Source organism: Ziziphus jujuba, chromosome 5 (assembly GCF_031755915.1).
Source record: "Ziziphus jujuba cultivar Dongzao chromosome 5, ASM3175591v1".
Taxonomy (NCBI): Eukaryota; Viridiplantae; Streptophyta; class Magnoliopsida; order Rosales; family Rhamnaceae; genus Ziziphus; species Ziziphus jujuba.
In genome coordinates this window covers 1,170,785-1,198,758 of record NC_083383.1, presented here as the reverse complement: position 1 = coordinate 1,198,758, position 27,974 = coordinate 1,170,785, and the positions used below count along the sequence as shown (strand labels likewise).

The window sequence follows — 27,974 nt, the reverse complement described above, 5'->3', positions numbered from 1 at the left end:
TTTGGATGATCCAATGAGTTAGATGACAGAGATTCTACAGTGAGCCCGCATGTGGAGTGTGAGGTGAGGGGAAAAAGAGGACTGAGTTCTGAGTAGATCTAAGGTCTAACCTAGCAAGAGCAACGGAGGTGATGGCTCAGTTTAGAACACGTGGCATATTTAGAGAGGCATAACTGATACAAAACCCAAAAAGTGGGGCCATTCGTGCTCACGTGTATGATTAAATCCCGAATTCGTAGCCGTGGCCGATTGTTTTGCATCCACCGATCTCATATCACACCAGACCACACCACACCACCGCCTTGCTCTTTCGTTCAAATTCTCACAGCTTCAAGTCCCTCAATCGTCAAATGTCCCCAACAAAGATTCGGGGACCGAAATCCGCTCCCTTCTTTCTATTGGCCCATTCTTTATATTTCCCAATTTCCTTCTTCACAATTAAAAAATAAAAAAAAAATAGTTAATTAATTTCGGAAACAAGGTGCACAAAGCAGAAGCCTCCTTCATTCTGTCTTCGTAAACTCTCTTCCATTTCTCTCTCTTCTCCATCTTCCATCTACGATGGCATTTTAATGTAAATGGCGGCAAGCTCCAGAGGTTTCGCGACTCAGTTAGACTTCAAACTCAGACGACTCGGTTTTCATCATCCACTGCATCGTGATAATAACAATGTCTCGGCGTTCAGGAAGCGGAGGAGGGTGAACTTTGAGGGCGACCGAGTCGTGGTGAGTCGAATTAGTTGCTGCTGTTCGGACTCGGTACTTCCGATTCGGAGAGCCACCGGAACTGGTAAGAGCGTTGAGAAGTCCGACGAGTGGCGGTTCGATTCCAAGAAAATCCGTCGCAGTGTTCGAATCCAGGCTTCCCCTGCATTGCCCTTTGCTTCACCTCAGTATGATTCTATCGGTTTCTTCTATTCTCTATGAGAATTGAACTGCGTTTTTGTTTCATTAGAATTCATAGTTTGCATTCACAAGAACTTTCATTATTACAAATGGAAAAGAATGTTAAAATTAGAGCATCTAAGAGCGGATTTTGATTAACAGAGGAATATGTGAACTTGCTGATATGGTTTGGCTTCCTGGCTGAAATTGATAAATCGTTGTTTTGAAAAAAAGTTTCTAGAAATGTTTTCGAATTAGATTTGGGATCATACGATGTTTATGTTCTTTTAGTCCTTATTCTATCTAATATATTTTATTTTATTTACATTCATAATTAGTTCAGTTCTTGGTAAATACCAAGTTTAGGATTCTTAGAAACCTCATTTAATCAAAAATCTACAAGCACGTAGAACCTAAATTGAAACATCCAACTCTTTTACTTAGGCGAATCACGCTAAAAGAGCAAAGTTATGGTCCTAATCCTGAACTAAAGAAAAGAGAGAGGAAATAAGGTAAAACATGCAACCAAGAGATTATTAGTTAATCAATAACCTATTACGCTTTTCTAGGTGGTACCAACTCTTTTAAAATTTGCTACAAGTAAGACTATCCAGAAAATGCAAGAAAATATATTACCTATTGGAAAGTTTTATCGTGTTATTCATAATACCTCAGGATGCATTCTACTTGTGTAGATATAAGATCCTTGAGTTTTTATGATTCTTTCTATCACAACTAATGCAGATCTCTTTTCATATCCAAGCAAGAAAAGTTTTATCCTCGCTGTAGCCAGCGAAATTCCGGTCCACAGTCCCGTGACACGCCACCAAAAAGAGGTACTCTGTATTGTCAACCTATAAAATACTGCTATAGTATTTTCTCAATGCATATCAGACTAGCTACTCCTGAAAAAATAAAAAATAAAACCTAGAACTCAAAATTAGATTTGTACGGTGCTAGCATTTGTTTATCTGTCTATTGGCTTTTGAATTTTCCTGATGGAGCATGTTCTGTCCATTGGTTCCTTCAATGTAGACACTGGAATTGCGAATGAAAAGGATTGGGGCATCAACCTGTTAAATGAAAATGTTAATGAATCTGGAACTAATGAAGACGGCAGTACTTGGTACCGAGAAAGTGGGGAGGACTTGGGTGACAATGGATACAGATGTAGATGGACAAGGATGGGTGGCCGCTGCCATGATGGTTCTTCAGAATGGAGAGAAACGGTATAAATCACTTTACCATGATATTTTGGTACAAAAGTTTTGTTGTGGTGGAACTGAAGCAAAATGGAAGAGATACTGCATAAAACTGTGGTTGATTCAGAAAAGGATGTTAGGTTGAAGCATGATTATCCGAGTCCAAAATTTGCTATATCTTCAAATTTTTTTTTTTTTTTTTTTTTTCCCGTTTTGCTTCAAATTGTTATGTGGTATTTATTATTCATCTGCACTTGAGTTGTTTTGAGAATCACTGTAATACTATTTTATGAGTAATTGGAACTTTCCTGATGACCAAAAGAATAAAGTTGATATTCTGTCTTTGGTGATTAATTATGAGTAACTACAGAGAAAAAACTTGGGTGACCTTTTTCTTTGAGTGAGTAACTATTTTATGAGCTTAGTTGTGATAAAATCTTTTTCATTGATCAATTACCTTTTATATGAGAGGGAGGACTAGTAATTATTTAGTTTTGGGTAGACAATGTTGGTGATATATTTTATTTTGTATACAGTTGAAGTTACCCCACTGTGCACCTACTAGAGCTGAACGTTTCATCTTTCTGTTTGTTATTGTCCTTGCTACATTGAGATTGATTTTATAACCCCATTAAGTATCATCCCAGGTGGATGCCTTTAATTGCTTTATTGATCTCATTGGCAGTGGTGGGAGAAAAGTGATTGGACTGGATACAAAGAGCTAGGTAATTTACCCTTTTAACATTGTTGTCTTTTACTTGATTTTCTATGGACCAAATTTATCCCTTTTTTGTAGTTTTGATAGATCAAGCACAACTTTTGTAAATTCTTGTAAGGCTTATTGAGTTGGAGCAGAATCAGTTTTGCCTAATAGTGACAAAGTAAACATTTTTAACATTTCTTCATATTTCTTTAATGACGTGGATTTACATGATCCAAGCTTTGCAGTTTCTACTCCAATAAATGTAGGGTAGAAAAACAATTAAGTGTACCTCTGAATCTCATTGAATATATTATATATGAGATCTCGTATGGCTGCACGCAGAAAGCTCAAACTGATTCTTTTCATCTCTATTCAACCATGGGTGCTTTCTTTCTTGACCAGCTCATGTGTATTACTGAGTTATAGTATTTTTGTAGGTGTTGAGAAATCTGGTAAAAATGCTGAAGGGGATTCATGGTGGGAAACATGGCAAGAGGTTCTTCATCAAGATGAATGGAGGTCTATGGGTTTCTTTTTAATGTTTCATTAATTTTGCTGTAACTTTTTAACTTGCTCGGTAAACCAGTCTTTACTCTTCTTTGTTTTAAGAGTAACTACTTGTTTATTTTAATTCGGCCAATGTGTACGTTTTGTCTTAAGTTACCATTGGTTTCATTTGGTCTTTATATTTCATTTTTCAATTAGATTCTTGAAACTTTCTTCTAGTTTCAATAGCCTATTTATATATTTTGTGTTATACTAGTTTGATTTTTAGAATTACATTATTATTTAGCTTAACTTTTTAATCCTAATCAAACGATAATTCTAATTTGTTAATTTGAAATATTAAATGTCAAGATTTCTATAAAATTTGTATGATGACTAATAAATAAAATTAGAAATCAAAACTAAACTTAAAATTCAAGCACTAATTGAAACAATTAAAACTTTTGAGGGCTAAATTGAAACCTAACAGTGTATTTGGCCTTTAACCTTCTCTCAATGTAATGTAATTGCTGCTGCATTGTGAATTTGTAGTAACATAGCAAGGATAGAGAGGAGTGCACAAAAACAAGCAAAATCAGGCACTGAAAATGCTGGATGGTACGAAAAATGGTAAGCTCTTCTATGGATGCTTAATAATGACATTATTCTCTGGTTGACAGTGATGAAGTATCTGAATGTATTGATACATTTAATTTGGATATAGGTGGGAGAAGTACGATGCTAAAGGATGGACTGAGAAAGGAGCACATAAATATGGTAGACTTAATGAGCAATCATGGTGGGAAAAGTGGGGAGAGCATTATGATGGAGGATCTGTTATCAAATGGTTGTCTCCAATTATCTACTTTACAATCTATTCAGTTTAATTGGCATTGTCCAAACTTATATATAACTCTTGGAATTGTCATTTAAGTAGTTTGGCTATTCACTTGAAATATTAGGTGTCATATGTTAGAAGTGATCGTTATGTGGAGCCATGTAAATTTTATAGAAGACTAACGTTTTTGGTGCCCTTTTTAGTAATTATACTATTTCATTTTAAATGACCACTTCAGGACAGATAAATGGGCCGAGACTGAACTTGGAACCAAATGGGGAGACAAGTGGGAAGAGAAGTTCTTTGCAGGCATAGGATCGCGACAAGGGGAGACATGGCATGTATCTCCCAGTGGTGAACGTAAGTCAATTCAAGTGATAATATTTGAGTTCATCCTGTATATTTCTTTGCATTTGTAAGCATTATGATTCCTGAAGCATCCTATGAACTAGCAGTATCCTTGTATATATATATATATAGAAAATGCTGTTAATTCCAATTTACCAGAGCTGGTTGTTATAAGTAGATTCCATTCACCGCTCAGGAAGAACATAAGCATCTGGATTAGAGTTGTACTTTGTGTAGAATTTATGCCTGCTCAAGAAATTTTTACCCTTACGTAAAGTTGTCACATACTTGCATGCTGAATTTGCTAGTTCTTTGCTGATGCTTTTACAAGATATAGTCATCTCTTTTGTCAGAGAGTTACGTGAATTGGTGTCCATAATTTCTTAGTTTTGTCAGTTGATGATCCAATAAAATGTCTTCATCTATAGCTGTTTTCAATCTTATTCTTTTTGATATTTCTGTATATTTTTATGATGTTTCTACACAGTTGATTCTTTGTTGCATGGTTTATTACTGACACAAGCATACCAGGCTTCATTAATCACTTGTCTCTTTCAAGATTTAAGAGAATAGTATAATCACCAATTGTCCTTGCTGATCTCCCTCTAAGAATATGGTTAACTTGATATTTAATTGGATGGCTGAGGCTCAGCAGTTTTTTGCTGTCTTGGGGTTGAATTTTAGATTGCTGGAACCCCTTTCCAGTTGCATTCATGCTTAGTTGTTTGGTTTTGAGGTTTGGTGTTAACTCAGGCTCTCTCATCCTCCATCCTGCTCTCTCTCATGTATAGGTTGGTCAAGGACATGGGGAGAAGAACACTTCGGAAATGGGTATGGCAATCAAATATGAAATAGCTGCATCTCTTTTTATTTATTTCGTTTCTCTTTACTGTTGAATCTACTGTATCACTTTATGGAATGACAAGAAGCGTATTTTGACAAAGAAACTACTATCATGTCTACTCTTTTCACCAGTAAAGTGCACAAATATGGGAAGAGCACAACAGGTGAAAGCTGGGATATTGTTGTGGACGAGGAAACGTATTACGAGTAAGAATCTGGTGATATAATGAATGCGTCGATGTGATTTTTTTTGGTATATTCATTGTTTTTGACTACTAATATATTGTCCTCCTTGGTGAAGGGCTGAACCTCATTACGGATGGGCGGAAGTTGTGGGTGATTCAAGCCAGTTGCTATCGATAAAACCCCGAGAAAGGCCACCTGGGGTCTTTCCAAATTTGGACTTTGGATCGTCTCCACCTCCAGCTGAAGAACCCCCGAAGGAACCTCCACCTAGGCAATGAAAAGAGCCAAATTTTCAGGCTCCATATTTAATTTAGGTTCTGTAATCTGTATAGCCCAGTCACATATTTGGTTGAAACTCATCGTGTAACAAATTATTGTGGATCGCGCTTCAATTTTTTCATTCTTTCAATTTTCCAGTTGGGATGAATGATCACATTCTGGGTTTATGGGTTAAATCAGGTTTTTGGGTTTTCCATTTCTTAAAGGCGAGGTCACCTGGAATCACCACATCAGCCATGTCTTAACATGCCCATCTGCATGATCAATGAGGCTTGAAGTTTGGGGTTCATGTCTAACTGCCCAAATCTGGTTCGGCCATTGGAGAGAGGAATTCCGATTGGACTATGTATTGGACTAGTTAAATTGTAATGTTTTTGATTTGGTTCCACTAGGGCCCACTGGTCTGATATGATAATTTCGTTAGCTGGATGAGCCTGTATGCACACACGGATTTTCTGCATATTTTGTGAACAGAAAACATATTTTACTGCATAAGTGTAGTAGGTCTGTTATTATTGTACATGGCTTGGTATGCTACATGGAACTGTATTAGGCCCTTTTAGCCCTTTAACGTGGTGCCTTAAACTTAGAAATGGGCCTGCTCTGTGCATGAGATGCTATATGAGCTTTTATTTGGTCCTATGAGCCCATTAACATGGTCCATTATACACAATAACGGGCTTGTCTGTGTACTCTATAACGGCCCTATCTCTAGTTCATAGAGTACAATTTATTTTTTATGGGTCTGTCAAGGCCTATTTTACTCTAGAATGGGCCTGTTGGGGCCCATATATCCCATTCTTCTTTATGATGGTCTTATCATGGGGAATTTGGCCTAATACCCTCATAGGGATGAGGTTAACGATTTTTGCCCCTTCATTTGATATATATTTTTTTCTACCCTTCAATATCTATTTTAACTTTAAAACAAAAAAAAAATTACTTACATATCCTGTTATATTTTAAACAAAACAAAAATCTACTTTTTCTAAACAAAGTTGTTTTTACACGAATACACAAATACAAAAAACCAAAGTTGCCGTGGAAAACCTAAACAAAAGTTCATCTCATCTCAGCACTGTCCGAGGTAATTGCTTGAATATTTTTGTTTATTTGTTGCCGTGGGATCGGTGTGGGTTTGTTTTTGTGTGGATTTTTTGCCTTGCCGTGACCGGTGTGGATTTGTTTTTGTGTTTATTTGTTGCCTTGCCGTGGATCCATGTACGTTTTTATTTTTATTTTTTGTGTTTATTTGTTGCCTTACCGTTAAATACTTACAAATTTAGTACAATGAGATATTGAAACTTGTGATTTGTGTTTACTGTTTAGAACCGGTTAAAAATGTGGAATTTTTGAAGATTTAGGTTTTTGTATGGAAGTGATTATAATCTAGGTTTTAGGATAGATTGATATTGGGTATTAGTAGGAAATGAAGAGAGGAAAAAAATGGGACCGGTTTGGCCTTGAACGGTGGCCGAAGGTGGGAGAAACAACCGGGTCAAGAATCGGATTGGGACCGGTTCAGGCGGGTTCGGGTCAACCCGGACAAAGGTTGAAGATGGATCGAACGACATGTCGTCTGGGATGAACGACACCCAGACGACACGTCGTTTTTAATTTTTTTTAATTTTTTTGGGTTCCATCGACATCCCTGAGCATGGAAAATAAACAAAGGATGAAGGCAGGGAAATCAATGAATTTGATGAAGAATAATGTTAGTTTGTAATAAAAAAACATAATATATGTATATATATATATATTTGTTACAACTTAGGGATATAAGGATTTTTATCCTGATCGAAGTTTAAACCCTTAAGCTAAAGGTGTTATCTCACTAGTGCATGATACTCAAACTCTGTCTAGAAAACTGCTTTTGTGGGTTGAAAAGAAGAATTTTTTTAAAAACGTACTTGACCCTTAGGAAACTAATTATATTTCTTTTTGGATTTGTATACAGATAAAATAAATATAAAGTGAATGATTTGTATAGCATATATAGGTGTCGTTAGGTCTGAGCTTTTATAACCAAATCAGGTTAAACACAAGCAGTATGGGGAAGAGATGTAGCTACATTAGTTGACATACTCATATAGAAGTGGTGGACATGTTGCAGTCCAGCTTAACCTATATGTTCAGATTATAGTCTGCAACTTTTTGTGCACATGTTTTAGACATATATTGTATGGTAAGAAATAATTAAATATGACATGAATATGATATGTATATATACAGTCTAAGTGCTGCTTTTGATTGGCTTATAACAATCTGTCTGTTGCGTAGCTTCTATGTAGTTTTCCACCTCTATACTTCACTTTCTTGTTTTTCTATTTTGGGTGAATTGACTACTTCCTCTCCAGTCATTTCAATATTTCACTTTATCTGCTTCTGCATGTAGCATCATAATTGGCCACAATTGTGGGTTGCTCTATTAAAACCCCACTTAAGACTATAGTTGCATTAGAAATCTTAGTTGCTTTTCAGACCTTATTTTTTCTTTTAAGTTTTTTCTTCTTCCTTTTTGCTAGGGTAATTTATTACTAAAAATCAGTACTTGGAGATAAGAGAAAAATACTTTATGATTAATTAGAATTGAAGTTGAGAATTCCAGAGTTAGTACTTTCTAAAGGTATATATATATATATATATATATAGAGAGAGAGAGAGAAGATCGGTGCATAAAATTTTAGGTACATGGTTAGCTAGAAGCAAACACACAAACACTTTATCCCCAAAAAAGAAAAAAAAAAATTAAAGAAGAATAAGAAGATAGAAAGATTTAGAAGTAAACACACTGCTATACAGTAAATGTTCAGTAAATGTTTTGTAGATGGCATACACAATATCCTTAGGAAGAGAGCATATGAAATTGAGGATTGCGAATATTTATATATGTATGTATACATAGTTGACAATGTTGTTAACGATAGATAAAAGTTTATTAATGTTGTCAATGTACATTTGTAGGTTGTACTTTATAATGGCACCAAAGAGGAACTTGCGACGTCAACCGAAGAAGGGAGTTAAGAAGGTGGAAAGTAAGAGATGCGGTGGTAGCACAGCAGCACCCGACTCTAAGCGTCGACGAACTACTAGGCAGAAATCCAAAGCTGAGACAGAAAGCGCCAAACTTCGAGGGCACGTTCCACTTTCCTCTCCCCCATCTGATATGGTAAGTTTTATATTCATTTATGTTGTTTTGTGCGGTAAATGATAAGACATCTGTCAGTATTTATTCATGAATGTGAAAACACAAGAAAAACTTCACCCGATGGCCATCAGTAATTGCCGATAGGCCATCGGGATTTTTTTTAGTTCATTGTAGGTTGATTATCGATGGTTACATCGGTAATTACCACTTGTGCAAAAATGTGAACCCATATGTCTTAAGATTTAGTTGGAAATTATTATTATCAAGTTAGGGTGGAAAAATAGGGTATGACTAAATCGTTGATGTCAGTTCCATTTATGTAATTCATTTTGCAGCCCATCGATGCTCCAAAGGATGCCGATATATTTAAAGTTAGGGCACATTCATTAGGGAATCTAATAGAAGTGAACAAAGTAATTACAAGTGTCCTCACAAGTAAGCAGCTGGAAAAGTATAGACAAACATGTTTTGTACACTTACTTGACATGAAGAACCTCCGGTTCTCTGTTCAGGTAGTGCATCACCTGCTTTGCAGACAAGTTGTGTCCAACAATCCAGAAGTATTGGAGTTTAACTTCGGCGGATCTTGAGTGCGGTTTACGAAGTGGGAATTCGCACTCATTAGTGGCTTAAAGTTTTGTAGGTACCCTTCGATGTATGATATGCAAATTTCCAAAGGAAAGGAGCTGCTCACGAGGTTGCTAGATAACAGGACTGACTTGAAACTGCCCGAACTGGAACGACTATTCAAGGGTACACTTTTTGTGGATGATTGGGATGCTGTAAGAATTGCGTTACTATATTTCTTAGTTCATGGTGTACTCGGAATGGATCCGAAGGTTCAAATAAATAGAAAATTCATTGATTTGGTTGCTGATATCGAGGTATTTAATTCCTACCCTTGGGGCATTCTGAGCTACAAGGAGACGATCAACTCATTCCACAATGCATTCCAGCATAGAGGATGTGCAGTAAAGAATAAATCACAGTATTATGACCTAAAATGTTTTCCATTGGCGTTTCAGGTACGGTAATATATTTAATACATGTAGCGTTTACTTAAAAATTATATTTAATAACCTATAAATTATATTTTGTAGTTGTGGGGGTTTGAAGCAATCCCTGATTTTGGTAACCAATTTGCCGACCGGTGGGAAACCCGTTGTCCGAGGATCCTTGGTTGGCATGCTACAAGTCAACCGAACCATTTTGCTGTCCATAATTGGTTCACCTCAAATAGCAATGTAAGGCAAATTTTTTTTAGACTACATGGTACGACTACATTCAAGTTACATTACCATAGTCAGTTTCCAAATTTACTTTTTTTTTCCTTTCTTCATTTCATGTAGTATATTGTGCACTGGAGGTTAGATGCTACCGATGAGGAGAAGACTATGGATTACCGGCGAACAATAGCAGTTGACATACATGAAGTTCGCTACACGTCACCTCCACTTGTAGCACCAATAGTTGGCGCTAAAGATGCGTCCAAAGCTGAGGAGCATTCTAGTGGCCCTCCAGATGCTAATTTCAGGGTATGCAATTGTTACTTGCATGCAAATTTGTATTTCATATGTTGTACTAATATATGTTGACTTATGTTTTGGATATTAATATTGATTAGCTTGCTTGCTTGGAGGCAAAATTTGATGAATTAAATAAAGAGATGGCAGCGTTAAGGAAGATGCTTAGTTTTGTTATTGACCAACAAAAGCATCGGGTATCATTTAGACAACTTAGTATACTTTAGTGTTTCAGCATTATTAAATTAGATATTGTAATTCAGCAATTATTTGTTGTTAGAGTTTGGGAACTGCAAAATAACCATTGTGTTTTGCAGGCCGAACATCATATGCACAACCATTCACCGTCATCTTCGGTTCAACCATCATCCCCTGTGGCACCGTCATTTGGAGAGCAAGCCGAAGAATTTGATGCACCCATAGAAGATTCCAATGGTAGGAAGGAGGATGATGATTGTACTACATCGTTTGAGCCTATCGTACCTGGAGGACCCTATGTGGAGGATTCCTGGGCTTTGGTGCCATATCGGCCTTTGCATTTCGGGTGGGATATCGGTGCTTTTGCTGACAGTCCACATCATGACCAATCAGCTGAGATTGAGGTGGAAGATTGGACCCATAACGTTGGTGATACAAGCCGATTCAGTAGAGTTTACCACCAGTCACATCACGTCATTTCTCCTTACACCGACCCGTGTAAAAAGAAGGTCAAATTTAATCTTAATCGACATATTGATGCATCGAAGGAGAGGGCGTTCGATGAGTGGTATAGGGTGGCACCGAAGGAAGCAACCGTGTGTACATCTTATATGACGGTGGGAAAGAAATTTTTTGCTGAGCTACTTACCTCTGAAGGATGGTTGAATTCCGATGTAAGTTATATGCTTTATGTTCATGTAAAATCATTGTGTTCCTATGTTTGGAATGATGTTTTATTTATCACCTCACACTTGTTACTTATTTCCTTTAATGTGGTTTTGCAGCATATTGACACTATTTTGTATTTCATATGAAAAAGGCGGTTTGAGAAGGAGAAGATGTTCACCCACACCTGTGCCATATTAGACGTGTTATTTTGGGTTATATGATGGGATGTTACTGCGTTGCTTAATGTTATATTGATGATATTTTATATTGTATATATTTCATTATTTGGCAGTCATCCATCAAAGGGCGTTATCCTATATGAAGGGCATCTTGTAGCACATATTCATGTGATGCGACCCTTTGTAGCTATGTGCGTGGGAAGTCACCCAAACCTAGCGTGCCGTGGCGGATATGTGATTATGTAAGTCCCTACATATATTTAAAAAAATTCTCACTAAGTTTCCCATTTTGTGGATAATGAGGTTATGTTCTAATTTGCAGGTGTACATCCCTGTCAACAATGGAGGCGTGCATTGGTTGGCAGCATGTGTGGACTTGAAGGCCCGACATATTGATTTATACGATCCAAATATGGGAAATAAATATGTCAAGAATAAAGAGTTGAACAATGCGGAATGCCTTACGTATATGCTGCCTTACCTATTGAGGGATGGGCGATATTACGAGAAGAATCCGGACGTGCCTCCCACTTTAGATCCATTCACGATGACCATGATCAAAGATGCACCCTGCCAAGATAATGGGTATGAATGTGTTGTCATTTCAAACAACTTCTGTTGCTGTTGTTTTATTGTGGTTACGTGTTGAAATACACGTGGTTGGTTTTCATTAATGCTAATCATTAATGCTATTCTGCAGGGGTGATTGTGGTGTCTACGCTTTGAAATTTATTGTATACAAGAGTAGTGAGGAGAATCCTTCATTTGGCCCGCAAGACATTATGTTTTTTAGAAAAAAATATGCTGTTGATTTGTAGTTTAATAAACTTTCAATGTAGATCGTATGTTTAATGTTATGACACTCTATACGAATGTTATCTTAATATGCTGAACCTATCTTTAGTAATGATAACCGTTGAAAAAAAAAAAAAAAAAAGAGAAAAGAAGACCCTCGGTTGTGATAAAAATTAAAGCAAAGATGATTACTGATGGTGCATCGATAATTCCCGATTCACCATCGGTAATTACAGAAATGCTTTTGGTAATATGAATTAACATTTTTTTTTCTCCAAATACTCAGCTAATGGGGTGTTTCTGGCAATAACATGCAAATTATACATTCTAAAATTATCCTAAGGAGAGAAAATCCCAAAATCTCTGAAAAATTTCTCAAATTGGCAAAAAAATACGATGACTGTAGACCTTCGGTAATTCCCGATGAAACCCTCGGTAACCAACATATACCCTCTGGAAAACGTACCGAAGGTTTCGTCGGTAATTACCGAAACCCCTATGGTAATCACATTTTACCAATTTTTTGGGCCCCATAAGTCCCCTTACGTGTGTTAAATGAAAAGCCATGCAACATATGGATTCTAAAATTATCCTAAGGAGAGAAAATCCCAAAATTGCTTAAAAATTTCTCAAATTGGCCAAAAAAATATGATGACTGTAGACTTTCGGTAATTCCCGATGAAACCCTCGGTAACCAACATATACCCCCTGGAAAAATTACCGAAGGTGTCATCGGTAATTATCGAAACCCCTATGGTAATCACATTTTACCAATTTTTTGGGCCCCACAAGTTCCCTTACGTGTTAAATGAAAAAACATGCAACATATGGATTATCAAATAATCGTAATGAGAGAAAATCCCAAAATTGCTTAAAAAGCTCTCAAATTGGCCAAAAAAAATATGATGACTGTAGACCTTCGGTAATTCCCGATGAAAGCTTCAGTAACCAACATATACTCTCTGAAAAATTACCATAGGTGTCATCGGTAATTACCGAAACCCCAGTGATAATCACATTTTACCAATGTTATGGCCCCCATAAGTCCCATAATGTGTGTTAAATGCAAAAACATGCAAAATATGGATTCTAAAATTATCCTAAGGAGGGAAAACCCCAAAATCTCTGAAAAAGTTCTCAAGTTGGCCAAAAAATTACGATGACTGTAGAGATTCGGTAATTACCGATGAAATCGTTGGTAACCAATATATACCCTGTGGAAAAGTTACCGAAGGTTTCATCGGGAATTATCGAAGGTCTACAGTCATCGTATTTTTTTGGCCAATTTGAGAAATTTTTCAGAGATTTTGGGGTTTTCCCTCCTTAGGATAATTTTAGAATCCATATGTTGCATGGTTTTTCATTTAACACACATTATGGGACTTGTGGGGTCCATAACATTTGTAAAATATGATTACCACTGGGGTTTCGGTAATTACCGATGACACCTACGGTAATTTTTCCAGAGAGTATATGTTGGTTACCAAAGGTTTCATCGGGAATTACCGAATGTCTACAGTCATCGTATTTTTTTGGCCAATTTGAGAAATTTTTCAGTGATTTTGGGATTTTCTCTCTTTAAGATCATTTTATAATCCATATGTTGCATGTTTTTTCATTTAACACACGTAAGGGGACTTATGGGGCCCAAAAAATTGGTAAAATGTGATTGCCATAGGGGTTTCGGTAATTATCGACGAAACCTTCGGTAAAATTTCAAGGGGGTATATGTTGGTTACCGAGGGTTTCATCAGGAATTAACGAAGGTCTACAGTCATCGTATTGTTTTGGCCAATTTGAGTAATTTTTAAGCAATTTTGGGATTTTCTCTCCTTAGGATAATTTTAGAATCCATATTTTGCATGGTTTTTCATTTAACACACAATATGGGACTTATGGGGTCCATAATATTTGTAAAATGTGATTACCATTGGGGTTTCGGTAATTACCGATGACACCTACGGTAATTTTTCCAGAGAGTATATGTTGGTTACCGAAGGTTTCATCGGGAATTACCGAAGGTCTACAGTCATTGTATTTTTTTGGTCAATTTGAGAAAATTTTCAGAGATTTTGGGATTTTCTCTCCTTAAGATCATTTTATAATCCATATGTTGCATTTTTTTTCATTTAACACACGTAAGGAGACTTATGGGGCCCAAAAAATTGGTAAAATGTGATTGTCATAGGGGTTTCGGTAATTACCAACGAAACCTTCGGTAATTTTTCCAGGGGGTATATGTTGGTTACCGAGGGTTTCATCGGGAATTACCGAAGGTCTACAATCATTGTATTTTTTTGGCCAATTTGAGTAATTTTTAAGCAATTTTGGGATTTTCTCTCCTTAGGATAATTTTAGAATCCATATTTTACTTTTTTTGCATTTAACACACATTATGGGACTTGTGGGGTCCATAACATTTGTAAAATGTGATTACCACTAGGGTTTCGGTAATTACCGATGACACCTACGGTAATTTTTCCAGAGAGTATATGTTGGTTACCGAAGGTTTCATCGAGAATTACCGAAGGTCCACAGTCATCGTATTGTTTTGGTCAATTTGAGAAATGTTTCAGAGATTTTGGGATTTTCTCTCCTTAAGATCATTTTATAATCCATATGTTGCATGTTTGTTCATTTAACACACGTAAGGGAGTCTGTGGGGCCCAAAAAATTGGGAAAATGTGATTGCCATAGGGGTTTCAGTAATTACCGACGAAACCTTCGGTAATTTTTCCAGGGGGTATATGTTGGTTACCGAGGGTTTCATCGGGAATTAACGAAGGTCTACAGTCATCGTATTTTTTTGGCCAATTTGAGTAATTTTTAAGCAATTTTGGGATTTTCTCTCCTTAGGATAATTTTAGAATCCATATTTTGCAAGGTTTTTCATTTAACACACATTATGGGACTTGTGGGGTCCATAACATTTGTAAAATGTGATTACCATTGGGGTTTCGGTAATTACCGATGACACCTACGGTAATTTTTCCAAAGAGTATATGTTGGTTACCGAAGGTTTCATCGGGAATTACTGAAGGTCTACAGTCATCGTATTTTTTTGGTCAATTTGAGAAATTTTTCAGAGATTTTGGGATTTTCTCTCCTTAAGATCATTTTATAATCCATATGTTGCATGTTTGTTCATTTAACACACGTAAGGGAGTCTGTGGGGCCCAAAAAATTGGTAAAATGTGATTGCCATAGGGGTTTCGGTAATTACCAACGAAACCTTCGGTAATTTTTCCAGGTGGTATATGTTGGTTACCGAGGGTTTCATCGGGAATTACCGAAGGTCTACAGTCATCGTATTTTTTCGGCCAATTTGAGTAATTTTTAAGCAATTTTGGGATTTTCTCTCCTTAGGATAATTTTAGAATCCATATTTTGCATTTTTTGCATTTAACACACATTATGGGACTTGTGGGGTCCATAACATTTGTAAAATGTGATTACCACTAGGGTTTCGGTAATTACCGATGACACCTACGGTAATTTTTCCAGAGAGTATATGTTGGTTACCGAAGGTTTCATCGGGAATTACCGAAGGTCCACAGTCATCGTATTTTTTTGGTCAATTTGAGAAAATTTTCAGAGATTTTGGGATTTTCTCTCCTTAAGATCATTTTATAATCCATATGTTGCATGTTTTTTCATTTAACACACGTAAGGGAGTCTGTGGGGCCCAAAAAATTGGGAAAATGTGATTGCCATAGGGGTTTTGATAATTACCGACGAAAACTTCGGTTATTTTTTAAGCAAAAACAAATTGAACGTTGTCATTTTTTAATGCCGTTTGATCGCTTACTTTGTCAGAATTTATCATTAATAATGCTACATTTAGCATGTTATTGGATGGAACACACATGATTGAAGTTGCCGGATGGAATTGTGGTGATATTTTTACGACGGTGTACAAATGCCAATTACCGACAATGCATCGGTCATTACCATTGGGCAGTAATATCATCCGTGCAATAGTAAGAAACATACAAACAACTAAACCAAAAACTGAACACGGAATGATATGTTATCAAAACAATACGAGAGATGAATTTGACAACAAAAGAACACATAAAGCCAACGTCTATTATGCCAAAACACATGTTACGCGGTTGAGCAACTAATTGCATTCCTGACTACATTGCATACACATGCATACCGCATAACATGGCCCCATTGTCTGAATATAGCATCGTGCGATTGATGGGCCTTCGTTTTAGTGGTGCTGTTGGTTGGTAGTGCTATCAAGAGGTACGGCGGCGGAGCATGATCGGCTGCTGTGACCAACCTGTTTGCACCTCCCGCATCTATATTGATTACGCTCCTCTCCTTGAGATTGAATCCTCTTCTTTCTTGGTCTTCCTGACTGTTTACCAATTTGAGGTGGAAGTATAACCTGGTTTATGACATCATCTGGAGCATGCCACTGACATTTATCTCCAAGTGGATATATGGTTTCCGAATATGCATCACGGAGTGAGTCACCTGAGTAATGCGTCGAGCAAAGGAAATATGGAGAAATATGTCGATGCTTACATGCTGCAATTGCATGGACACAAGGAAATCCATCAATGTCAAATTCCTTGCATGAGCACGTCTTATTTTCTACGTTAACAACTCCAACGAACATGCCATGGCCAACAACTTGAAACTCATATAAGTTCATTGGCATAACTCGTAAGCCTCTGCCATTATTTGAGCACTCCTGCATGATATTTTCCAACCAATTAGTAACAGGAGTTTGCATTGCAACTGCGTTAGTTCAACGTTCATACCACCACCTTTGCAAGACATCACGAATGTGATCTAGTAATGGCAAAACAGGTTTATCCCTAGCATCAATAAGCACAGAGTTCATGCTCTCTACAATGTTAGTTGTCATTATGTTGTATCTATTGCCCGGAAAATGTGATCTAGCCCATTTTGAAGGACTTGCATCCTTGAGATATTGTACAGCTTCAATACTAACCCCTTCTAAAAGCTGCATGGCCTTATCAAAATCCTCAACAATATATGCTCTAGCTGCATCATTAAAAGTTGATATAATCGCATTGACATTACCTTTAAACTTCTTAGCACGTAAATTTGTACCAAGATGATATGTGCAGTGGCCATGGTGATTATTAGGGAAAACTGTACGTATTTCTTTTGCAATGCTCTTGTGTCTATCCGATATAAAAGCTATATTCGGATCATCCCCAAACGCTTCTTTAAAGCTCTCAAAAAACCACGTGTAAGCCGCATCCATCTCCCCAGGGCCTATTCCATAAGCAAGTGGATAAATTTGATTGTTCCCATCCAAACATGATGCAATATATAACAAACCTCTATATCTATTCTTCAGTGTAGTTCAATCGACAGCTACGACTCTCCGCATATGTTGAAACCCTTTAATGCTAGCTCCAAGTGCCATGAAAAAATATAAAAATCTGTTTTGATCGTCAGTTTCAATTCGAGTAAACGTGCCCAGATTTTTGCTCTTTAAAACGTGACTCCATAAAGGAAGTTTTGCATATGAATCTTCTGGCATGCCCCACAAGGCGAATGTCACTGTAATTAGAGCGAATGTCATGCACGATATCTCGAGGTTTGTATTGCCTTGAAATCCCATCAAACATTGGCTGGATGATGTCTCCGATAACTGAACTTGTTGCTTGACGATGATCCCTTTTCATGATATTTAAAGAGCAAATATGCTCATCCTTGAAGGCCCTAATCATGACGGCCTCTGTATTATCACCATGTAGTTTGGTAGCACGCATTCGCCACATGCAATTGTCGTTTGCACATACAACCTCATATCGGACTCTATCTGACTTCTTGACCTTGAATTCAAAATTTCTCCTTAGTGCATAAAGACTAATCTTCTTCTGTAGTGCATTCTTACTCGCAAAGATTTGGTTGATTCGAATGATTTCATGGGCATTGACAGATGAGAAGCGATGGTTAACCCTAAGTTCAACCATGGTTGCGGTAGAATCCTGTCGAATGTCCAAATGGTTTTTGGTACAAGGAGAGGCAAGCACATCATCATTCACATTATCAATTGGAGTACTACCATAAGGAGACTCACCATGTCGACTATCACCAGCTGAAAGTCCTGAATGTTGGGTCCAACAAATGTCTCGTAACCCATCTTCACTACGATCAGTGTTGATCTCAACCTCAAATTGTTCATCTTGATCATAATCATGTCCACGATATTCATTCATATCATTAATGTCAAAGCGCTCATTATCATGATCATGTTCCACAGATTGCACATTGTTTTCATAAATTTGATTTTCAGAGAATCCAGGTTGAGTTTCCGCACATGAAGTTTGGTCGCTGGGGACTGCATGTCAGCATCAGAGATACAAGTAGCTGTCTCGGGAAATGCAGATAGTGGGGCAATAGTCATAAATCCTAAACTTGTAGGTATCCTATTCACAACACATCCAGCAGTATTAATACTCTTTGGAACCCTGGATAACACATCAACAATAGGTGGAGATCTGTCTTGAGGTCTGTGTGAACTATACTCTTCTATAAAACTTTGTAGGTCTTCATCATTTTCCACAACGTATGGCTCACATGACAAACACACATGGTATATGAACTTGAAGATTAATTGATGTTGTGTAGAATCTAAGTTGAGAGCATTGTAGACAACATCATCAAGTTCGGCCAACGTACAATTCCTTTTGATACGTATAATCTTCGTTCTTTGACGTTGGTATCTCCAGATACCTTCAGAACATACACTCTATGTTCCATCGTAGAACAGTAAAACTGAAATTTGTGACATTGAGCACAAAGGGTTTACAAACTCAAAACATACTAAGTATCTACTTGTCACAAGCTTGTGGTAATTCGTGAGGTCGTATGACTAAAAATAATTGCAATCGTAGAATCTTTGCTGGAAGGTTTAACTATAATCTTGAAGCAAAAGTAATGAAAAAATACAAATGCATTTTTAGTAAATGAGTACAGAAAATAAGCCAAACAATTATGTTATTAACGCCTAGTGAAATAGCATTTTAAATGCAAATGAGTAGAATAGCATTTTAAATACAAATACAAATGCATTTTCAGTAAATGAGTAAAGATAAAATACAAATGCATTTTATGTGAATGAGTACAAATGATGTTTAAATGTTGCATATTAACACCTAGTAGAATAGCTACTCTTGACAGACATAGTGGATCAAGTAGATTAAGATGTCAAATTTGTGGCACATGTGCTAAATCATAACATAACGTTAGCTTGAATGGATGCAACGTTGACAATGTGGTGTTCTGTGGATTATTTTGTTAAACATCATAAATATAGTTACATTTAGCATGTCATTCGTTTACAATAACATTAGAGAAGTGGACAAATTCGATTGTCCAATCAGTTTGCTTTTAGAAAATGAAAAAATTAACTATTCCGATGGAACCGCCGTTAAATTTTCCAACAAGCAAGTGTTTCATAATTACTGATGGACCGTATGTAACAAACAAAGGTTGTAATTTTCAAATGGAAGTTTCCGAACCATTTATGGATTGTTTTACATAAAATAGCACCAACATAGAACTTGCACTTATATATCATGTCAAAACGTGACAAACAATTAATCCAATATAAGGGAAAAATGTATACATATTTGTACACACATATATATATATATATATATGTATATATATCCACATACCAGGTAATCTTTAACTCTGATCTGCAGAAACGTACAACTTAATTACACCCTTTTGAAGTGTATGGGCTCCACAATGAAGATTTTCAGTCTTGTTGTTATCACAAAAGGTTGGGGGTATGCAGGGAGAGTGAACTGAACTGAAGAGATTTTGGGATTTTCTGCAATGTTCGTCAATGCAAAGAAAGGCTGAAAGGTACGTAACCAACAAAAGAGAAAGAGAGAGGGAGACACACAGTATTCATTTAATGTGGTAGCAGGGAGAGTAAGAGAGAGGGATAGAAGTTAATGAGGGTAGATGAGAAATGAGAGATGGTCAAAAAAATTGTTTTAATATTTTCCACTTTATTCGACAGTCAATGAGAAATGGGGGTAGATGAGAAATGAGAAATTGTTACATTTATTTTACACTTTCATATCCATTTATTTAAATAGTTTCCACAAGTGCACAATTAATTCCCTCTTAACAACTCTCATTTGGACATACTACCATGGAGCCATTCACGTAAAAGTGATTGGAAGAAGCTTGCAAGCTGGGAATCACATTTTACAATCTAAAACTAACTACATTTCAATGCATACCATTCAAACAAGTTCTAATGGTTAGAAACTAGAGAGCCAATATTTGAGAACTTAATTACCATCCATTTAAATTATCATCCTTCTTATTTATTGCTTTTCCACATATCAAATAATATGGAGAATTTAATAATGAAATTGGATCCTTACACATCATATTGACACGAGAATCATGTACAAAAACTAAAAACAAAATCTGAATTAGCAAGAGGAAATTGTACAAGTGTTTTATGAATAAAAACTAGAGAATATTACAGCTCCTAGAGAATATTACAACTCCTACAAAAGCCTCTGTTGGTATCAATCCCGAATTGACCCAATGTTCCCCATCAATGTCAAAATCTCGAACACCAACTGGCACCACAATTGGTATAATGCCAAACTTTAGTGGCAGCATTAAAAGCATACGAGACACCTCCACTAAAATGGAGACCGATTTGATACCTGGATGAAATCAAACGAAATATCTGCAGTTAGTTACAATATTTAGCATACAAGTTTCAAAGAAAATAATTATTGTAAATAATTAAGGAAAATTACAAAAGCATTTTGTTTTAAATTTCAACCTAAAAAAATGACTAACTTTTTTTAATACTTGACAAAAAAGCATCTTTGATTTAATAAAATAAGGGATTCCCTCAAAAAAATTTTAAATAAATATAATGAGAACTGAAGACCTTAGCTGTCTCATATGCGATAAATGCTATATGCAAATTGTGAAGAGTAGAATTATTGGTCTAGACATCAACAAAGGAAGAAAAATATCACAAAGCGAGTCATTATCAAACTGTCTTGTAAGTAGTAAGTATGCAAGTGGATATGTTGTCCCGAAGATTGAATTGGATAATCAAAATAATTAAGTCTTCCATCTAAAGATCCTATTTCCATTCACTGACTTCATATCAGAAATTCTAAGAAAATTTCAGAAATCATGAAAGCAACAAAGTATCTAAAATGTCTATAAAACAGATGAAATCAGAAATGGAAAGGCTTGAAATTGTCACAGCAATTAAACATCAGCCATGGTAGTCAAGGATCACCTGCTGACAACACGATTAACTGTTGGTTGAACAAATATATGAACCCTGCAGAAAGCAAGTAGTTGTCAATAAGCAAAAAATACTATCTAGTTTACATGAAAAGAATCATGAAAAGGAAACTCCATATGAATGATAAACTTTCTAAGTACCATTTTCTAGGGAATCATGAAAAGGAAACTCCATATGAATGATAAACTTTCTATGTACTTTCATGATTTTCTTCATTTGGAAAATTCTCCTTCCTTGTATCAGACTTCTTATCTGCAGAAACCTATATGAACAACATAAAATAAAAGTGAAAAATATAATGAGCACTGGGAAATAAAAACCATCATAGCTGAATATATTACCCTTGGTAGAAATGGAGGTTTCTGTTAACGTATAGAATGTGCAACCATGGAGTTTAAATAGTAAATTTCCCTTATGATTCTCATGTTGATAATGAAGTAAATGCAATAACTGATAGTTTGCATTAAACATTAAGGAAAACAAGAATTATACATGACAACAATAACTGATAGCAACGAAAGCAGTTATATTTAATCACCAACAGCAATTATAGTAATAAAATAACTATAACTACAATTATATTAAAACACAAATAAGCGTGCGAACAATTAAATTTAATAAATAAGCAGCATTCAATAATGGAAAACACACAAAACCCAAAAAAATAATAATAATATAAAACACACAATTACCATCTTTAGAATAACCTCCACAGCACCTTTGCCATCACCAAGAACTCCATCTATTTCATCAATCACCTAGAGAAAAAAGTAGTAACTTGTTTCTTCTGCATACATTCTAGAATAAGAAGGGTAACCATAAAAAATAATACCAACCAAGCACTTTGGCCTCAAGTCAACAGTGACAGAGTTCATCTGCACTACATCAAGAAACTAAAATGTTGTATAAAGTAACCTATAACACAAAGCAATACATTGTAATAGCTAGGGAAAAAAAAAAGAAAAAAAAACACAAAGTAACTTTATACAAAATTTCCAATCTTGAAAGAATCTAATAGTCAGCAGATAAGAATTAATGCAGATCCATGTGAAAAAAAACAAAAACGAAAAAAGAAGAAGAAGCATATATATACAAATACATACATCAGGGACCAAACCCATGGATTTCATTTGGTCAGAAAAGTAGAAAGTGTCCTGCAAGCAAGAGCTTTTCATGGTTCCAACGATGAAAGAATGGAATGTATCCCTAGTTGGCTGTACTCCATCCAGCATCATATCATCATACACATCTCTCAGCAAGAAATGCCTACCACCACCGTTATGAAAAAAAAAAAAAAAAAGAACACAACTTTCACAATTTCTCCAAAAAAAAAAAAAAATCCCAAAACCACAAAAAGAAAATCAAAATTAGAATCTACCTTCTCTGTGCGGTGAGAGAACCGATAACAGTGTTATACTCAGAGACATTGCTTGCATAGTTCCTCCTTGCGTATTCCTCTGTTGAAACCGCACTGAAATATCGCCGTCCCACCTCTCGCAGCAGTGAATTACGCTGCCCTGAATTATAACAATCTAAAATATATTATTTATTTAAAAAAAAAAACTATTTCATTATTAGCGAAACGAGTAAGAAAATGTCTGGGGAAAAGCTTAAGAATTTGAAAATGGAGAGGAGAAGAATACCAGTGATTGATTGAATGAGCCTCATGCTTTCCTACTTCGCTATTGCCTACCTGTTGCTTCTGCTTCTACTCCTAGGGCTCTCTAAAACCCTGCAGTTTTCTTTCTGAGTCACCTCTTCACCATTTCCTTCAGAACACACAGTCTCCAAGCTTACAATCCGGCCGATGCGAAAGGAAACAAAGGGCTCCTAATGGGCTGGATATTGATTATAAGGAGAAGAGAAAAGTCGGATGAAGAAAAGAACGAAAAAAACATAGAAAAAAAAAGGAATAAAAATATTTAATTTGGATATAAGGGTATTTTGGGATTATCAAAAATTGAAGGGGTAGAACAAAAAAGATATCAAATGAGGGGACAAAAATCGTTAACCTCGTCCCTATGAGGGTATTGGGCCAAATTCCCCTCTTGTCATTGGTCAATGACTGAATTTTACTTGATATAAGCCTTCTTATGGCCCATAACGATCATTATAAAGAGGCCCATCAGAGGGCCCATTAAATGTATATTCAAACGTTTTATGGGAGCAGATTGGCCATTTTATATAGGCCTGTTTTGGAATCTAAGCCCATTTACTTAATAATGGATCTAATATGGGTCTACTATATTGTGCATTTAATGGGCCTCTAGTTGGACCAGTTTGACCTAATTCTCGATTGTGTTGCAAACAACGATGGGCATATCATCTTATATTGATCCATCTATGGCTCTGATTACATTAATGCCCTAACCAAAGCAGATTTAGTTTCTATAATACATTACTTTTATGGGCCTATAAAAATGGGCTTATTATGGGCCCTTCTAACCCATTTTAGTTTATGATTGGGGGAATTTGGTCCAATATTTCTTTTAGGATGAGCTTAATGATATCTGCCCTTTTATTTGCTATCATTTTTTTTCTACCCTTCAATATCTATTTTAACCTTAAAACAATAAAAAATGACTTGGGTATCCATCCATTCCACTCCACGTTGGTTTTGAAAAAAACAAAAAACTCAGGTCCTTTTATGTTTGTTTAAACAAACAAAGAACAAAAATCTACTTTTTAGAAAAAAAAAAAAAAAACAAAGTACATCAGGTAATTGTTTTTACAAGAATACACAAAAATACAAAAAAACAAAACTTACCGTGGAAAAAACAAAAGAAGCTTCATCTCAGCACCCTTAAACAAAAATACAAAGAAAAAACAAAAAAACAAAACTTCATCTCATCTTAGCACCCTTGAACGGCTATCTCTGAGGTAATTGTTTTAATATTTTTGTTTATTTGTTGCCGTGGACTCGTGTGGGTTTGTTTTTGTGTTAATTTTTTGCCTTGCCGTGACCGGTGTGGGTTTGTTTTTGTGTTTATTTGTTGCCTTGCCATGGACTTGTGTGGGTTTGTTTTTGTGTTTTATTTGTTGCTTTACCATTAAATACTTACAAATATTTGTGTTTCATTAACATATACATATCAACATAAGGAGGGGTATTTTTCATTAAAGCTTTCAAAATAGAGGCATTCACTCAAATTCGTTTCAAAAATAATATCTAATTTCATACATCTTCAGGAACTAAAAGAGCAAGAAAAATATGCTAAAAGGATGTTCGTAGATACATTCTATGAATTTCCTAAAGGCAGGACAAATAACATAAGATAAAATTAAAAGTAACACAGGAAACATTTCCATGTCAAGTAACGCATTCAAAGTTATAAACATGTCAAATTCAAATAACAGTGCAAAAATTCCATCAATGGCATGGAAAATGCTATAAATGTTGGAAGCTATTTACGAATGAGTATAATGAAGGAAAAAAAACTCACAAATAAAATACACACTTACCATGAAACAGAGCAGCACTGCAAACAAATCGAGAAAGACAGTCAGTCATAAACAATTAATATGCTAAGAAAATCATATAGATCATAGATTATACAAGTGGTCCCAGACATGTGTGATTCAAGAATGAAATGAAGAAGAGATAATTTCTTAAACAAATTCTATAAAAACATGGTATAAATAATATTGATCTAAGTAAAAAGTACCAAATGACAAAAAATATCATTGTGATGCACAACTAAATTCTGTTTGGAAAGGAAAACAAAAGGCAATAATAAATGTCTAATCTATTTACAGATAAAATAAAATAACTTAAAAAAAAAAGAAGGATGAAGAAGAAGAAGAAGAAACAAGGCTATAAGTCGCACTTCAAAAAGGTGAACAAAACTGAATTAAAGTTAAAGATGTTTGTTGGATTTTCATTCAATCCTACTTCAAAGCATGTCTATCAAAAACAGAGTGTCAAGAAGATGGAAGAATCTGAAAATGTTTTCCATCAAATTCTTTTGCTAATTCCTTGTCAATCTTTGCTAACCTTCCTAAGTGCAGCATCAAATTCATCCACCAGTAATCTAACAAGTAGAAAACATATAGCAGAGAACAAAATACACATCACAGATGCAACAAATCAAACAAAACATTAACATGATCAACATTCAACAATGTTTTGGAATGCCAAAAATAAAAAATTAATAAAAATAAATAAATAACAAACAGTAGAAGAATAAGAAAAAGCATACCATTACACAACACAACAATCCAAATAAAAAGAAGGTCTCAAATTGGTAAACCACGTTGTATCTCTTTATACTGTTCCACCTTACAAGCTGGGCAATTCTCATAGTAAACCACATTCTTCATCAGCCTCTCTCTACTCTCTTCCACCAAATTTTTTTTTCTTTTAACTTACTTCTTGGGTTTTCAATACTCTCACAGATTTCTCATTTATATTGAGAGATAGAGATGAATGAAACTCTACTATTGCTTCACCATTAAATGGATTTTAGTAAAGCACCGACTAAGCATAGCCAATGAAGCATGGCAGGCAAACACAGAGACATCTTGCTCGTCCTTTATTAAGCCCCAACTTATCTGGTGAAACTATAACAAATAACATGTGGTTCTAACTCCTAACAATGTATATAAACATATTTGTTTTTTTGTTTTATTTTGTTTTTTTTTTCCCATCTTCGTCTATTCTAGAAAATCATGTCTAGTAAAAAAAATAAAAAATAATATATATATATATATATATATATATATATATATATAACAATAATAATAATACATATCAAACACATTTTTCATTTCCTCTTTAACTATCATCATTCAATGCGTCATCCAATCATAATTTATACAGAACCTGTGGCAGATAAGCAATGGCACCAGCTAACTAAGTAAAGCAAAGAAATACATTAAATTGAATGCATCTATTAAGACATTAAAAAACACTTGCTAAATTATTTTGAAACTGAATTAGAAAGATTTCTCTTACTTTTCTTGTAGGTATCACCATTTCACTCCCTTTGATTGGTTGCTAGGTTGTTTTTCCAAGAGGCTTTGACTGAACACTACGGCAGGGATTCTCCCCTGGGCTTTGTCTTTTATCGATACTCTGCTTCCACAACACTCTCTCGGGATGGCTTGGATCTTGTGGTACAAAGCGGCTCAGGCCAATAGCCATGGTGGCCAAAGCCATGACTGTAAACTAGGACTTTCTAGATGTATTCCGTTGGCACCAGAGCGCCACCACTTGGCCTTTTTTTTTTTTTTTTTCCTGTCTCTTTGTGAAATCTGAAGCTACAAGTAGAAAGCAAAGCTTCTGCTTCGATGAGGGGGAAACTCAAAAACTCTTTTCTAGGGTTTTTATGGGGAAAGGTTGAGGAAGAAGGAGAATAAACCGGTGAAAGTGAAAGAAAGAAAAAGAATTAATTTGTTTTTGATATTTAATTTGTTTTTGGTATTTCAAAGGATATTTTAGGATTATTGAAAATTGAAAGGGTAAAATAAAAAATTTCAGGAATGGGTGGGCATATATCATTAACGCCCTTCCAACAAGGGCATTCACCCAAATTCCCTTTATTATTGTCCTATCATGGGCCCATAATGTTGAATTATAGTGAATACGATGTCTTATGGGCATGCGGCCCATTGTACTCTATAACAAACCTTTGTGGGCCTCTTCTATATTGGACCTGTCGTTGGAGGAGATGACCTTTTAATAGGCTTAATATGTCCCTGTTATGAAGCTCATTTACTCTAATTTCTCTAAAATCAGCCTCATTTGACGAGTTTGAAATCTGATTGTACAGGAGTAAAATTTACATTGGCCTGGTCAAAGTCCATTTAGTTCTTTAAAATGGGCCTATTATGTAAATTTTACTTTCTATGGGCCCATGACCCATTTTACTTAATGGTTTCTACTGGGCCCAATTAGCCCATTTTATATGGGCCTATTTAGGACTAATTGGGCTATTTAGTTAATAATGGGCTTATTAGATAGCTCATTTATTCTAGGGGAATTTGGCCCAATGCCCTTATTTTAAATGGCTTAATGAAAAATACCCCTCTTTCTTTAAACCTTTTTTGTCTACCCACGTTTTTTTCAATATTCCAACTCTACCCTTACCCCATAAATTACTTACAATTTCTTTCTTCCTCTTACCAATGTCCCACCTACCACATTTCGTATCTAATTTCCCTCCCCTCCCCCCCCCTCTCTCTCTTTCTCTCTCTCTATTTCTTATCTGTTTTTTTGTTATTTTATTTGATATTTCTTTTGCTCCATTCCATTTCCTTTTCCTTCTTCTCCACATGATTCTTTTCCCTCTCACTCTCTCTTTCTCTAGGATCCATTTCTCTCTTACAATAGGAGCTCTTAAATTCTTCCAGCAACTTCTTCCCTTTCCCGGCGACTTTTCTTTCTCATC

The 27,974-nt window shown here is 35.7% G+C and overlaps 4 protein-coding genes across 11 annotated transcripts; 3 read left to right on the top strand and 1 right to left on the bottom strand.

Moving 5' to 3' along the window:
- The first annotated feature begins 1 nt into the window (after position 1).
- On the top strand, positions 2-6,289 carry LOC107419859 (protein EARLY STARVATION 1, chloroplastic). The gene is made up of 11 exons (XM_016028690.4): positions 2-892; positions 1,629-1,720; positions 1,920-2,113; positions 2,772-2,811; positions 3,227-3,308; positions 3,828-3,905; positions 4,000-4,122; positions 4,352-4,473; positions 5,253-5,292; positions 5,437-5,511; positions 5,606-6,289. Exons 1-11 carry the CDS (start codon positions 579-581, stop codon positions 5,766-5,768), a joined length of 1,323 nt encoding a protein of 440 aa, XP_015884176.1. The 5' UTR covers positions 2-578; the 3' UTR covers positions 5,769-6,289.
- A 2,985-nt stretch (positions 6,290-9,274) lies between these two features.
- LOC132803642 (uncharacterized) lies at positions 9,275-10,550 on the top strand. Its single transcript, XM_060816930.1, has 3 exons — positions 9,275-9,942; positions 10,018-10,161; positions 10,267-10,550. The coding sequence occupies exons 1-3, from the start codon at positions 9,571-9,573 to the stop codon at positions 10,510-10,512; spliced, it is 762 nt and encodes a 253-aa protein (XP_060672913.1). The 5' UTR covers positions 9,275-9,570; the 3' UTR covers positions 10,513-10,550.
- Positions 10,551-10,763: 213 nt separating this feature from the next.
- Positions 10,764-12,058, top strand: LOC132803641 (uncharacterized). Its single transcript, XM_060816929.1, has 3 exons — positions 10,764-11,312; positions 11,424-11,728; positions 11,809-12,058. Exons 1-2 carry the CDS (start codon positions 10,770-10,772, stop codon positions 11,451-11,453), a joined length of 573 nt encoding a protein of 190 aa, XP_060672912.1. The 5' UTR covers positions 10,764-10,769; the 3' UTR covers positions 11,454-11,728; positions 11,809-12,058.
- An 8,586-nt stretch (positions 12,059-20,644) lies between these two features.
- LOC112491962 (pentatricopeptide repeat-containing protein At4g35850, mitochondrial-like) lies at positions 20,645-27,039 on the bottom strand. Of its 8 annotated transcripts, XR_009639200.1 has the most exons (10): positions 26,540-27,033; positions 25,048-25,064; positions 23,229-23,423; positions 22,964-23,102; positions 22,689-22,851; positions 22,422-22,500; positions 22,278-22,343; positions 21,726-21,847; positions 21,577-21,621; positions 20,645-20,980 (listed from the first exon to the last, which is right to left on the bottom strand). XR_009639200.1 is itself a non-coding variant. In XM_060817779.1 (9 exons), exons 3-7 carry the CDS (start codon positions 23,251-23,253, stop codon positions 21,776-21,778), a joined length of 480 nt encoding a protein of 159 aa, XP_060673762.1. In that variant the 5' UTR covers positions 23,254-23,423; positions 25,048-25,064; positions 26,540-27,038; the 3' UTR covers positions 20,645-20,980; positions 21,577-21,621; positions 21,726-21,775. The 8 variants fall into 8 exon arrangements, 1 of the variants encoding a protein (XP_060673762.1); XR_009639198.1 differs by having other exon boundaries at positions 22,422-22,851; positions 26,540-27,035; XR_009639197.1 differs by having other exon boundaries at positions 22,278-22,500.
- Positions 27,040-27,974: the final 935 nt, after the last annotated feature.

Excerpts from the sequence above, each read along its gene's own strand:
- LOC107419859 (XM_016028690.4), top strand. The coding sequence starts at position 579 with ATGGCGGCAAGCTCCAGAGGTTTCGCGACTCAGTTAGACTTCAAACTC. Across the intron at positions 3,309-3,827 it reads CTTCATCAAGATGAATGGAG|TAACATAGCAAGGATAGAGA; the intron begins GTCTATGGGTTT and ends GTGAATTTGTAG. Across the intron at positions 4,123-4,351 it reads GGAGGATCTGTTATCAAATG|GACAGATAAATGGGCCGAGA; the intron begins GTTGTCTCCAAT and ends TGACCACTTCAG.
- LOC132803642 (XM_060816930.1), top strand. The coding sequence starts at position 9,571 with ATGTATGATATGCAAATTTCCAAAGGAAAGGAGCTGCTCACGAGGTTG. Across the intron at positions 9,943-10,017 it reads GTTTTCCATTGGCGTTTCAG|TTGTGGGGGTTTGAAGCAAT; the intron begins GTACGGTAATAT and ends TATATTTTGTAG. Across the intron at positions 10,162-10,266 it reads GGTTCACCTCAAATAGCAAT|TATATTGTGCACTGGAGGTT; the intron begins GTAAGGCAAATT and ends CATTTCATGTAG.
- LOC132803641 (XM_060816929.1), top strand. The coding sequence starts at position 10,770 with ATGCACAACCATTCACCGTCATCTTCGGTTCAACCATCATCCCCTGTG. Across the intron at positions 11,313-11,423 it reads AAGGATGGTTGAATTCCGAT|CATATTGACACTATTTTGTA; the intron begins GTAAGTTATATG and ends GTGGTTTTGCAG.
- LOC112491962 (XM_060817779.1), bottom strand. The coding sequence starts at position 23,253 with ATGAGGCTCATTCAATCAATCACTG. Across the intron at positions 23,118-23,228 it reads GCTCATTCAATCAATCACTG|ATTGTTATAATTCAGGGCAG; the intron begins GTATTCTTCTCC and ends AATATATTTTAG. Across the intron at positions 22,344-22,688 it reads CCATGGGTTTGGTCCCTGAT|GTGATTGATGAAATAGATGG; the intron begins GTATGTATTTGT and ends TTTTTTCTCTAG.